This window comes from Corvus brachyrhynchos, unplaced genomic scaffold, assembly GCF_000691975.1.
Source record: "Corvus brachyrhynchos isolate BGI_N302 unplaced genomic scaffold, ASM69197v1 scaffold479, whole genome shotgun sequence".
NCBI classification, from domain to species: Eukaryota; Metazoa; Chordata; class Aves; order Passeriformes; family Corvidae; genus Corvus; species Corvus brachyrhynchos.
Window position 1 is genome coordinate 104461 of NW_008240089.1, and position 14633 is coordinate 119093.

Below are 14633 nucleotides of genomic sequence, written 5' to 3' on the forward strand. Positions count from 1 at the left end.
AGACGAGCTGAAGGATGATTCTGCTGAATTCCTTATGAGTGTCTCTGAACCAGGATTCCAGCACTGGTGTGGTCAGAGGCCTCTGCCTGATGCTCCACTCAGCACACATCCCAAATTCAGTGAAAGATGAAGATGTTTTGGCCAGAACACAGCTGCCCTGGTGACAGCCACGTCACACAGGGCATGGGTTGAGGGCTTCCCTACCCAAGGGCTCAGCTCTTCTCAGTAACAAGATTTACACCACAAGGTAGCTGCCCCGGGGGGTACAAAACACCTCTGCCTCTGGAATTTTCCTGAGAAGGAGCCACGTTGTACCAGCAGATTTTTACCACCAGCAATTGGCAAGTGTGGATTTTAGGCTGTTGCAGGTACCACCCAGAGACAGCTCAGCACTGTCACCACTGGGTCCCATCCACCAGTGGGGAGTCAGGATGAAGGAACCCACCACAGGGTACGGTCCTGCAGCGTGAGGTTCTCATTGATCAACACCACAAGGGCCTGACTACAAGAAAGAAACATTTCTGCCTGGCAAATGTAACACAGCATCACTTTGGGATTCACAGAACTAAAGAGGGAGCCCCAGCTCAGATGAACATCTAGAATTTAAAAGCTGTATCACAAAACTCAGCATGCTGAACTCATCCACTTCCTTCTAAGCCAAAGTGCACAGAAAGTAGATGAATGCAGTACCAATTCCATACATGTAACCCAAACTTTTTGGGAGTTTGATGTAAGGACCTTGTGCAGGAGGTCAGACACCACACCTACAGCTCCAGGCTGCTTGAAGGGGTTGTTTCGGCTGCACCTCCTCACCACAGGCTGCGTAAGATTTTAGGCTCAAGCACAGTGTGAAGCAAGAAGAGTTTAACAGGAACACATCTGCATCTCTTTAGAAACCTCTCCTGGTCTTTCCTGAACAAGGGAATGTGGAAGAGGGGAAGAACTTCTGTTCTGCTCCTCCCTTCTCACTGCACATCAAATGACTTCACTCTTCAAGCTCCTAGAGTTAAGATTAAAATTGGATGCAAATGTTTCCTTCCTGACATTTTATATTTGGATTTTTGGGCCAATCTGAGATTCATGCAGAAAGGTCACCGGATAATGAATTAAACACTCCAAACACTATCATCACCAATGCCACAGGCAACAGGCACAGGCTCTAGCTGCTGAGAACTCTGAGGAGAAAAGCTGGAGCAGCAGCAGCATCCCTTCCACATCCTCTGCCTGCCCAGACCTCTGGAGAAGTTGGTTGCCAGCTGGACAGGGCACTTTTCCCTTCCAAAAGCGCTGAAATTCCTGCACACACTCCAAAGCCTACATTAGGATGGTTTCACCACTGAACTGGGTTAAACTGGGTGGGTTATTTTTACTCCTGTGTTTCTGTGACCATGCAGGAGGCACAGGAAACCCTCACAGCCCAAATCCATGATTTGCGTGTAGCTTCCACACAGTCCAAATCACCAGAGCTCCAATGATTCGTGAGAGATCTGGAACAGCTCCAGCGTAGCGAGAGGCACAGTGGGAACATCTAAATCTGGACAAGTCTCAAAGTGCAAATTCCTGCTCAGCCCATGGGACACGGCAATAGCACCACCCCCTACCCCAACTCCAGACCTACAATCAGTCCCATAATCCACGTTCACCTCATCACATCAGAGCCTGCAGCACCCTGGGCCCTTGGGCTGTACCTTGGGATTCACCCAGGGCCAGGACAAGGCTTTTCCTTCTTTCAAGTCTCTGTGTTTCCACACTGGTGACACACAGAGCAATACAGGGCACCCAAAAGAGAGAACACACCGAGTTCCACCCATGATGTACATCCCACATGCCACAGGAAAGGCCCAGAGGTGACAACTACAACCCCACCCTGAGGTCTGGCCCCAGCAGGAACATGAAAGGACTGGAGAGTGCCATGCATTAACCAGAGAACTCCAACAAAACCGAGTTAGAGGAAGCCAGAAGCATTAACCAGCAAGGCAATCCTGCCTGAGAGGTTAGAGAGCCTTAGTCTGAGGGATTAATAGGCATTCCCAGAGTTTGGAGAACTCGTTACCTCTGCACAGTCCTCCACAGCACAGACACCCCCATCTCTAACGGGCTCCCTCATGAAGACGGATTACAAGCTCCCAGGTCTTCAGACTATGGGCATGGGAACACGAGTGAGTTATTCTGAGGGCTCAGGGCACACCTGAGCTTCAAACACTTCCACAGGTTTCTACAGAAATGGGGTTTAGTGTCACAGGAAGAATTTAGGCTCAAGACAGCAAGGGGACCAGGTGTGCTGGTTCAACCAGCACTTTAGTGTGCCAGTGAGATTTGCTAAATCCCTGGCAAACTGCTGGGAACAGAAATAAGTCCAACTCGTGACAGTCCTGTGGAGAAACCAGGAGTGAGCCTCTCCCATCCAGAGAACCTCTGCCACCACTTTCCATCTTCAGTGGCCTTTTACTGGCCTTCTAATGGCTTCTGACCCCTGTGAGCACTGACAGATCATGGGAACTACCTCAAATCTTTAATTCTTTTAATACCAAAGCATCAGCACAGTTTGAAGCTGCACCACTCCCTGTCAGTGTGGAGGAAGTGAATCCTCCTCCCTCCACGATGACTCTCACACATCCACCACACACACACCTCTAACCTGTACCAACAAGTGAGGCAGCAGCTTCCACTTGCAAAATGCCAGATCTGAAACTCAACAGTGCACTCGTTTGGATATATTAATAACGGAAAGAAAATCTAATCTAGGAACAAAACGCAGAAATAATTTTGTTAAAGACCAAGGCTGGAGTTGAAGGTTTCAGACACAAGGGACTGGACTTACCCTGCAGTGACTTTCCCAATCCCTGGCCCAGCTTCCACCCATGTTTCTGGAGTAAGCGGTGTCCAATATTATCCTGACAGACAGAACAGAGAAAACAAACCAAAAATATTCCAATAATATATTCTTCCCTTCCCGCTGACATTTAAACATGTGATGAGCAAGAGATTTTTCTACATATATATGCATGCAAAAAAATGCTACTGAAAAGGCAATATATGCCCAATAAAGGGAAAGACAAATGTCAAAAATTGCTGGCTAGAATTTTTCCAGGGGGATGGGTATTGGGGACGGTCACTTTCTGATGGTGTGCTGGGCAACTTTTGTGCATCACATGTAAAAGAAATAAAAAAATAATAAAAATAGAAAGCAATGTGGGAGAAAATAAAGTGTACCAATAAAAATTGACAGTAAAAAGCATAAAATCAAGCTATTTATACAATCATATCCATCACCTAGACAGCACCACTTAAGATTTTTTTTTTGTAAAGCAAATCTACAATGTGTTTAGTCATTTTGTTTGTGTGTCAGGCTTTTATAATACTGAGTAAGTTGTAAGTGCAAGACTGCCCCACCACTAGAAACCAAAACACAATCAGAGCAAAATCCAGGCTAGACTTGATTGGGTTTTTTTTTATATATGTATATATATATAAACTAGCATGCAGCCAATATTAAACTGAAAAAACAGTGAGGTTAGTAAAACAAAACAAAAAAAAAATCAATTAAATAAAATGAGCTCAAGCACAGACTGGGTGATGCATTTCACATGTAAACTAACAAAAATACTAAGATGTTAGAATGAAACAGGCCTAGCAATAAGTTAACAGCAAGGAACCATTAGTGCATGTAGGGGAAACAATAAGCATAATGTCTCATCTTCCTAAAAAAAAAGCTATTTTAGAATAAGTGGAAAAGTACTGACGCAGCAATTAAGTGTCAGCTTTTGGCAATGGGGCTGAGCAGGGCTCAGTGTGGAAATTGTTGTGTTTTATGCAAGGTTTCTGCCCCCAGACAAAGAGCAGAGCACTCACAGCACCCTCGAACCATCTCAATCTGCCAGCTCGCCCTCAGTGACCAGTTCACCCAGTTACAAGCAGTGACCAGATCCTCAAAGAAGGAGTCTTGGCTGGGACCATGTTCACCTTCTAATCACAAAAAATAAAAATCAAAATCAGATATGAACTTGTTGATTATTAATTATCATCAGGCAAACCACAACCCGAGATATCACAGAAATATCCTGAATTATAACGGGACGTGACTCCAGAACACTGAGCGGTACACGGAATCCTAAATAATAATTATATCTATATGCTGAAGGTTTCTTTAATTAAATAATGAAGTCATCAACAGAAACCAGAGTAGGTTTTGTCACTCCACAGTGAAGAAAATGACCACAGGGTTTACACAACTTTGGTGAATCAGCTCAAAAGGCACAACCTTCCCAAAGATATTGGCTGCATGGATACATTTTTCCTCAAAAAGATGTTATCAAGTACAAATTTTGGATTTTTTTCTGATATCCTAGTAAAGTAAGACATTTCATATTCCTGTATTTCCCAAGAAATAATGTACATTTTCCCCACACTACCGGCTCTGCCCCAGGACATAATTAGGACTACATGGAAAAAAAAATTAAACCAGGAGAAGTAAGGAAACTTCTGGGGACAAAAGGTTAAATGGAAAAAAAAAAAAAGAAAGAAAAAGAAAAAAAAAGAAAAAAACAAAAAAGGAAAAAGAAACAAGGATGGATCCCCACTACAAGCACCATGGAGAGGCTGTCTGTTGGGAAGACAGGAAAACTTACCTGCAGGCACACCTGGTCAGGCCAATCCCAATGGCCACAGAGTGCCCCGTCCTGGCAGAGAGGGGCTGGAGCCTGGGATATGTTTGGGAAAAGGCACTAATTGTCCTACCCCGACAAAGGATCATTGAATCTAAAAGCCGGTGCTGACAAAAATGGCTGCGTTTTCCAAAAAGAAAAAAAAAAAAAGAGAAAAAAAATCCAAAGGACAAGGAGTACTCTGCAGTCTTGGCCAAGTGGAGATGAGACATTGTGCTGACTGCGTGTGTTATGAATGCACTAAAATAAAGACAGATGAAGCAGAACGCTATTCCAAAAGCAGTGCAAGTGGAGTGAAAGCATTTCCATACGAACCTGGCTTTAAAAACTGGGCTGTCAAAAGAACAGTTAAATGTAACACAAAGTAAGAAACTGTCCAATCACTAATGGTAGTTTTTTCTTTTGCTTTGTTTTCAATTCACTGCTTGCAAGTAATGTATTTATTAAAGAAGAGTGAAAGCATAAAATAAATTCAACAAGTCAAGACCAGCTGGGAGATTCAAGAGCGGTGTGTTGTGACTGACACAGTGAAGGGGGAAACAAATGTTAAAGGGAAAAAGAAAAATTTAGAAAGGTTATACACATTAGCACCACTTTTACAGACCCACTCAAGAGGATGGTCCCAAGTTGTTTGACATAAATTGGAATTATGCCTGAGCATTGCCCTGTGTCAGTTCCCAGGAAGGGGTTGTCTCCCCACCCCAATCTTTTCCATTTGTCTGTTTATGCAGTGGAACTACTCCCTAATTTTAGATCCTATTCAATTGAAATGGAGCATCTTCCGTTGCACTCAATAAGGAGAACAACTTTAATAATTTAAAATTAACATGTGAGTTAGGACCTGGCCATCATTTTGCTCCTTTCTGGCCATGTTCAGCTCCTCCCTCCTTTTCCAATGGCTATCCCAGACCTCTGATGGAGGGAGACTGACAGAACTGCTCTTCAGTGCAAATGCTGCCCTAAAAATTAAATTATGGAAGGCCAGGCTTGCTTGGTTGCCACGTGAGAGCCTGTCTGCAGAGCCTGGGGAATAGCCAGGGATACTGGGACCAAAACGTGACATGAGACAGCAACTGCTGCAACAGCTGACAGCTTTTTTTTAATTGCATTTTTAAGTGAAAGTTCTGTAAAAGTACAGCTACTTTCACACAGAAAAGATGGGGGTTTTCACAGCAAGCTTCCTGTCCATGTCAAGAGCTGTCATTCCTTTTGAACAGACTATCCTCACACTGCAGCAGTTTTCCTACAGAAGAGCTGCAGTGATCCACAGAAACACCCCAGCCCTAGGAGGACACCCCTCATTTCTCAGCAGAGGGCTGGCACAAATCTCCTCACTTTCTTCCTCTGCCATTTGGGAGCTCCTTGTGTTACAGCCACAAGAAAAATTATTGAGGCAGCCAAAATAAGTCTCCCAATAGGTGTTTGGGTGAGCAAAGGAGCTCTCCTGGACCCTGTGGGCACAGGCTGTGGGATGCTCCTTGCAGGGAGAATGGCTTGGCAGCTCTGAGTTGAACAACCCCAGCTCTAGAGCTGGGCAGCCCTGATGGAGAGCCCTGCTTTAATGACAAAGCATAATTTTTCCAAAGGTGTAGGAAATGTAAGGACTTGGGTCCACCAAAACTTCACAGAGCTGGGTGAGCTACTCTGGAAAAACCTCATCCAAAGTGACCTGGCTCCACCAGCTCAAACTGGCCTCCCCAGTTCCCCATCCTGTGCCCTGACAAGAGGCCCTTGGTTGCTTTCCATGGGGATCAGTGATTCCTGAGCGGGATATCCCCAGCACAAATTTCTGAAAAAGATCCTGGCCAATAGAAAAGAAAATAGCTTACAATTGAAAGATGGGTAGAAGAAGCCCAAGGTTTTGATGATGCCTGTGGGACATAACCCACACCACCAGTTTTGCCTAGCACAGGTTTTCCATGAGATCCCCGTGATCCCATCGTTCATCCCGGCACAGGCAGGAACCATTCCTCTCTTGAGTGGATTGTAAGCTGTGCTGACTGTGTATGGAGGAATCTATAAGCAAGGATTGGATGCTACTGGGTGAACCCATGCAAACAAGAGGTTGAAAAGATTCCCAAAACAAAACCTAGAGCTCACTACAGATGACACAATGAAGACCAGAGAGAAAAGCCAAATAGTAATGCTACACCATTCAGCTTCCAGAAGCACATTATTTATAGCGCTGTCCACATATGGCTGCTGCTAAATGTCAAATCAGCAGCCTCATCAAATGACACTTTGGAACTAGTGGAGTCCACAGATCTGTACAGATTTCCAGTGCGACAACCCCGGCTCCGGCTCGGCCAGGCTGCAACAGCCCCTGGTGTCAAAGCACCACCGACTGCAGCCTGACACGGGGGGGCTCAAGGAGCTCCTCGTGGCACCGAGCAGCATTAGAGAGAGGGGGAAAGGACATTTGTTAGTTAGGACGAGGACAAACTAACAAGCTCCAGGATAAGTGGGTGATTCCCAGTCTGGCCTCCAACCTGCAGCGGTGACGGCGTGCGTCGACCCCTGACACTGCCTGCACGGGGCCAGGGCTGCTCCTTGGGGGTTCTAAGGGTCTATCGCTGTCTCCTACTCCATCTGCACTGCTGGGATGAGGAAAACCAGGAATTCACAGCAAAGAGACTCAATAAACAAGTAGAGATAAGGAATTAACGTGAAGAAAATCTGGATTCTATTAAAGCTGCCATAATTTGTGACTTCCCGTTCGAGTACCTGAACTCAGTGCACTCAAAATGCCCCAAAACAAATGCATGCAGCTTCTTGAATTTAAAAAAAAGGGTGAAGTGCTCTGATTTTTCAAGGACACCAGACACCAGTGATTGCACTGACATGAACAGCCAGTCTAAGTGCAGCATCTTTCAAAGCACAACAAGAAAAAATGTTACTTGTGGGGGGAAAAAAATAACAGGATTTTCAGCTCTGAAGAGTCCATTGGTATGAAATATTTTCTGCAATTTAGTAATGGAAAACAGCTGGCACTCGTTCAGGCCCCGTCCATCCCTAGCTCCTGGCAGCTCTGTTTTCCATAAATGTGCTCTGGTTAGAGTTGCATGTTTCAGTCCAGACATCTTTGGCCTAAACAAGCTGTACACAGCAGGATTTCCACAGGAACAACACCACCAGTAGGCTAATTGAGGACACGTTTCAACATTGTAATGATCTGTAGACTCCCAAACCTATTTTTCCAGCCACCTTTGAGTTGCATGCTGTAGCAGTACAGTCAGCACCTCTCAACAGATAATGCTGCAGAGATGGATGTCACTCACATCAGTGGGGACTGTCACAGGGACATGGCACAGGAAACCCTCCCCCCATCTCCAAACACCTGCAGGCTTTGGAGCACCTTCGTATCACTAAGATGCGGGAAACTGCAAGGAGCACAATTAAGAGAATATACTTCATCCACTCCCCACTCTGAAGAATGACATTTTAACTGGGAAGTGCTTTGATCTGCCATGGTTATAAACACAGGATGTTCATCATCCAAACTGCTTCCATACCATGAAGCACAGGCTCACTCATGACTCGGAGCAGATTCCACAGAAAAGGCCAGTTGGATTGCTAACAGAGAACTGGTTAAGCATTAAACACCAATTCGTTAATATTGAAAATACTTAGATGTGTGGTAGTTCTAAAATACAGATTTGCCTTTCCTCTTTCCATCTCAATTTTGGTTATGCAGCATAAAATAGAAGGAAAAAAAAAAAAAAAGCCAAAAAGGCAGAATGAACACTCCTTGCCTGGTGAAATATCTTGCAGGAGAGGTGCCCCACTGAATTCTGCCAAGGAAACTGTTCCTTCTGTTAATGCATGTAATTTGCCAACTCAAAGAGCACATTGATCATTAATAGTGTGGAAGCAAAATCACATCCACAGGTGTCAGGAAACTCAACAAAGTAATTCCTGCTTCCCAGATGGAGAATTTAAGAATCAACAAAGTATTTTACAAAGACCATGTGAAACCTCAAAAGTGACCAGCAGTTTGTTCCTGACTGCAGTTTCTGACACTATGCTTGTTCAGGAGGCCAAAAACCCACCCTGTGCAGCAGCCGCAGCTTTGAAATCCTGGGATGAGCACTGGCACAGCTGCCCTGGGAAGTGGTGGAGTCTCCATCCCTGGAAGGGTTCAAAGGCTGCAGGGATGTGGCATTTGGGGACATGGGTGAGGGGTGGCCTTGGCAGTGCTGGGGGAACGGTTGGACTCCATGAGCTCAGAATCAACCTTAATGATTCTGTGATTCTCTTCTTTCAGACAAAAGAAGAGCGGAACAAACTTTATTTTGAAGAACAATTTGAGGTTTTAACTCTTTCTCCTCCCAAAATAAGCCATTCTCTTGTCCTCCTCATCCAACTGTTTTCAATTAGGTGGAACTGTACCTACCAAGGAGTTGTAAAGATTAAAAATGTCCTGACATTTGGATGGTGAGAGATATACATGATTAAAATATTAAAGCCATAATTTAACTTATTTTTTTCTGCTGCAGTTCAGCATTAATCAAACTGCACAAAGCATTACTCCTGTGGATGATGAGAGCTGCACAGTGAGCCCACGTGGGCCCAGGGTACCTGCTCATGCTTTACACACTTCCATAGGCATCGTTCCCTCTGGAACACCAGACATGTGGTCTGTAACTTCTTCTATTCCTCTGTTTGGGAAAGCACTTTTGGAAATCAGGTAACCAGTCTAGTCTGTAAGCAGCATTTGAATTATTTTGAAATGCTAATTTCCAGTGTGGCCCAGAACAGGCTACCAACACGTACTTCCCATTACATTTCCATCCAGCTTGGCATTTTAATTCAAATCCCCGTGTCCCAAGGTAAGACTGAAGTATTCAGGAGAACAGTGAATACCAATTCCCATCTCTGCAGCATTATCTCATGCGTCATCAATTACTGCCATGCCTAAATCTAGCATCATGCCAGCACATTAAGACAGTAGGTACTATATGCAGTGTTCACTGGACCAGAAGAACAGAAATAAGAAGGGGGAAAGGAAACCCTAGAGAAGAAATTAAAAAAGGCAGACCGTGCAATACAAACCAGATCATGGCTGCTTAGCTAATATGGGCCAACTGCTGCGGAAGAAAAACGTCGAACACCCCAAGTTGTGTAAATTTTTGGTAAACATCTAACACGCACACAAACACACACAACACCAACCTACACACCAACAAAAATATATAGTGGGCTTTGGCTAACACTGGCTCTTCTAGGGGCTAAGGTGGAGAAATTTTAACAGAACTTGAATTAATAGGGAAAAGAAACACTTGACAAGTACTTTCTTAACAAAAATTCTAGCTAGACTTAATCAGAACACCACTAAGTGTCCCTTGATTATTCACTACAAGTTTTCTTGTTTCTGAAGGAAACTGAAAATGAAAACTTAAATGCCAAATATGGGTCCAGTTTACACTGAACAAGCTGTTGTGTCTAAAACCAGCAGGAGGTGCTTTGCAAAGATAAAAATTAAAAAGCTCCAAAAAGCTTAAAAAATTTAAACTACACAAAACCTACTTTTTCCCCATCTTACAGCAAGAATCTCCACACCTAACTCAAGGTAAAGCAACTTTAGAGAAAGGCTCAGAGCAATTTCAGCTCCATGGGGAAGGACTGCTGGACTAACACTGATCCCTCTCTCCATACTGCCAGGTGTCATTTTAACACTTTAAACACACCAGTAGTTTTCCAAAAATATAAACTAAAAAGGATCAAAATATATTTTACTATACTACTCCATCAGGTTCACATATAAATTAAACTGATTCTTCAAAGAAAAATATAAAAACTTAAAATAAATATCTATGAATGAATGTATTATTTTAAATAATTCCTGAAATATCGTGTTGAACTCAAATTTCAAGTTTTACTTTTAGGACTACTTCAAGATTAAATCCCAGGCCCACTTAAGGTCAGCATGCAGTTTACCACCAATTACCCCTCACTGACAACAAGGTGCCCACTGCTATCAGATTTGACTGCATTCACATCAAGTACCATCCGAGCACGGCCTAATTCCGGGGGGAATGATGCTGATAAGGGGGGGCCTTACCGATTCGATGGGCTTGTCTAGAGACGCCTGCTCTATCTCCAGGTGGCCCTCTTCATACTGATCAAAGTGATTGCCCTGCAAGAGAAAACAAGGGTCAGCTCCACAGCACAGCCCACGCCTCCAACAGTTCAGTGTCCAGACAGCTTTGGTTACAGTGTTATATTTGATACAATTTTGCTAACAAATGAACTTATTAAATACAGGCTCAAATCAGTGTATCAGCTACAAGGACAAAAAACCCCTAAAAACTAAGTCAATTTGATGACAATCATAAACTATTTAAGTTGAGAAAATACCAAACATTTACAGTAACAATACTTCTGGATTTTTTTCTTTATAAAGTCCATGAAAACACTGAGCATAAGCACCAGTGCCAGCATGGAAACCAAACAGGAGGCTTTCCCTGCACCAGGAATTTGCTTGAGGGATACATGTGATTTTACAGACCTTAAACCAACAAAACCCCACAGTGGTACCAAAGGAAACCCGTCCCTGTGCCCACAGTGTTTGTCCACGGTGTGGAGCAGCCCTTCCCACAAACCTGAACAGTGATTTGTCCATGGAAGCAATCCTCCAACACACCACACAGCCTTTAGTCCTGACCTGAAGCAGCCCCTCTGCCAGCTGACCACCATCCCCCTTGGAAAAATTGCATCTTCTCACGTTTTGGGGTGGATACTGAGCATGCAGGCTCCTGAGCTAGGGAGGCAATGACAAGCTCTGCTCTCCAGAACAAGTGTTGTGCTGGAACACCAGTGAAGGGCCATTTCAGGAAAAACAAACACCTCTACTGCAGCTCTGCCATAATTTTAGAGGTTTCTGAAACCTCAAATTCCTGAGATTGGAAACATGGTGAACCATTTTTGGCTGTTCAATAGGTCCATGATGCAACACATCCACTGTCACTAGCACAGACCTGGAAAGGAAACACTCAGACTTTCCAGCTGCAAACTCAGAAGCAAAAGAGGTGAGATTCCTGCAGCTGGGATGAGCCCAAAAGCCACTGAAGGGGGTGGTTTCAGTGGGCTCTCCTACATTTTCAGGCACTGCTCAGTGTCACAGGAACTCCAGGAGGTGCCGAGCCTTGGCTGTCACCCCCCACTTCTCCCTCAGGCCCTGCAGTGCCACGGGAACCTCTGGCTGCTCCGTGCACACCAAACCCCTGGCAGGTTTCATTTGCATCCCAGCTCCACAATCCCTTGGAGCAGGAACACACAGCACTGCTGCCAAGAGAAACATGTTGTCACCCTCCTTCTTCCACTAATACCAACTCTTTCTTCTGCAAGAATTTTAATGGAAGCCAGCACGCGAAAGAGCAAACTGCAGTTGTAACAGACTGACGGTTGGAATATTACAAGCCAGGCACCAGCCTCCAAAAATCCTCTGGAAGGAGTGTTCCTATGCAGCAATGCAAATCTGCAAGGGAACATCTTGGCTAAAACCTGGTGCCAAGAGAAGCTGCTTTGATGCTGGTGCCCCAACTTCCAGCCCATCCATCATCTGCAGGCCCTGGTGGTAAATTCACCCTGGCCACGCTCTGCTCTTGGGCATCGTCTTTCCCATGGCCTCTCCAGAGTGAATTTGGGGTTTAATCTGCAGGCAGAAATCCACTCCCACTCTTTTTTTTTTTTCTGGACAGCCTTCAAGGAGGAAGCTGAAGGCAAACTTACTATGCACAAGCAGTCGTTGAGCTGCTTTGGAAAGCTAATAATGCTCAGAGACAGCATGGTGTGGATGCACAGACTGCGCGTGTGAGAAGTCCAGGAGCCCACACCAAAACACACCAAAAGCCTGCCTCAGTGGCTGGGGGCAGCCCAGCTTCCTGAAAAATACTGCCCAAGAGAACCAGAGCAGTCAGGGGTGCTCACGCTGCCAACACTGGCAAAAACACATTGCTAAACTTCATCTATTAAAACATTAAACCCACGTAACATTCCATTAACCAACACTTGAAACCCTCTCAGCACAAACCCAGACACATCCCTGAGCCTCCTTTCACTCGCTGCCTGCAGGTAGCTCAGCACACACCACTAAATTACCTGCAACAGGCTAAATATTCCTGCCCACTCCCCAGCTCCTCTGGTGTGCTGCCAAGGCACTGAAAGCTGTTTTTACTGAGGCAAGGGTCAATCCCAGTTCGAGGGCAGCACGCCTTGCTGCTCTGAGGCTTCACAACTCGCTTTTTCCGTGCTTAAAACAACATCTCCCTGAAACTATGCAAACGGCTGAGCACTCCCTGTGCCACGGCCAGAGAATCAGAGAGCAAACAAAGCCATTATCCCTAAGTTCTGGTGACCCCACCACTACCCACTCCATGTATTTTGGGGTTATTTTATATATTCATATTCTTTGGGGTTTATTATGTACTTGATCTCTACTTGCTCCTGGTCCAAACAGCTGCTAACAATACTAAAACTGGAGCTTCCCAGAGAGGCAGGTGCTGCCTGTCAGCTGGAAGTCCTGGGCATAAAAAGGCCATGGAGCACAGGGAACAGGCCCCGTGGGAATACTGCCAGCCTCCTCCTGTGTCAGGAAGGTGTTCCAGGCTTGGAAATTCAAGGCTTCAGAATAACAAAGTGTCCAAACAGAGCTGAAATCAATACTCATCACACAGACTGCTCTTTATTTATCAATATTTAGAATAAATGATAAAGGAAAAATTCCCTTCTGCCATAAAGCAGCTCATCCTGGAGAAAGGCAAGCAGACAATCCAATGGTCATTGTTAGGTGGGAATTATTGGGGGTTCAGGCCAGTGATGCCTAATCAGGGAAGAGAAAAATGGTTCTATGGCTATGGCCACAACAATGCTCCTTGCCATCACGGTGATCCCAGGCACTTTGGAGCTTCTTCATCCCTGGAACTGGCTAAGGAACAAGCTGGGGGGAATTCCATCTGATTTTCCACTTTTCCAATCCTACAACCTGGTGCATTGAATGGATCCATAAAACATTCCTGTTTTGCTGTACCTTAAGACAATGAATCAGAAGAACACAAAATACTTTAACACTTAAATGCAACAATTAATTAAACCCTAAATACTGGATCTGTTTGGAATACATTTCTGGCAAATATGAACCCCAAGCACAGACCACGTTTTAGTACAATTTTGAAGTGTGTCTTCTGCAGACTTGAGGGATGCTTCCCACTTCAAGAAAACCTTCATGTGAAAAGAAGGATTCAATCCCTTGGATTCAACCCCATGGATACCAGGACATGAAATAACAGCTGCATTAAACCCAGCACTATTCAAAATCTATTCCCAAACCTTCTTCCTGTATGACTGTTTCAGAGATGCAGTAAGTTCCCAGCCCTGGGAGCTAATGGCAAAGCTTCCACCTGCTCCTGTGGACAAGGATTTTGGGGCTAACTGCAGCACCCTCCTCCTCCTCATCCTCTGCCCCTCCATTTTACAGCTGCCTGTACCAGGGTCTCTCACTTCTGCTTTGTGAAACAAGATGTGTTGCACTGTCCCTTTCTCACAGACACTTCTCCATCCACCCTGGAACAGCAGAGCAAGTAAGATGAGAGGTTTCCACTTAAGCAGCATTTATTGCTCTCCCTTTGTGCTGCATCGAGCACACTGGTGCTTCCCTATAACCACACTGCAATTCCATATATTTTCCTACTTCATGAGAAGCAAGGACAAGCCTCCAGCATGCAAACACTCCTCATTACACACCACACACACCACTTGGCTTCCTTGTGCATTCATCTCCAGGAGCCAACATGTTTGCGCCCTGTAATTTTTGTGTAATATCATCTGAACTTTGGCTCTCTACCCACTCTGGTTACTCACAGTCACATGTTCTCTGCTCTCTCCTGCACTTTCCCATTGTTTGATCTTTGCTCGAAGCTCTTGGCCAAACCTTGTCTTGTTGCCCTAACACACTGAATATGGCATTTGAAA

At 44.8% G+C, this 14633-nt stretch overlaps 1 protein-coding gene across 1 annotated transcript in view; it reads right to left on the reverse strand.

The window, feature by feature from the left end:
* Positions 1 to 10807, reverse strand: part of GPATCH8 (G-patch domain containing 8) — a 38850-nt gene extending 28043 nt beyond the window's left edge. Inside the window, 4 exon segments of the mRNA XM_017744745.1 lie at positions 2822 to 2894; positions 4980 to 4997; positions 9717 to 9751; positions 10726 to 10807. Coding sequence (XP_017600234.1) covers positions 2822 to 2894; positions 4980 to 4997; positions 9717 to 9724 — 99 coding nt within the window. The 5' untranslated portion in view covers positions 9725 to 9751; positions 10726 to 10807.
* Positions 10808 to 14633: the final 3826 nt, after the last annotated feature.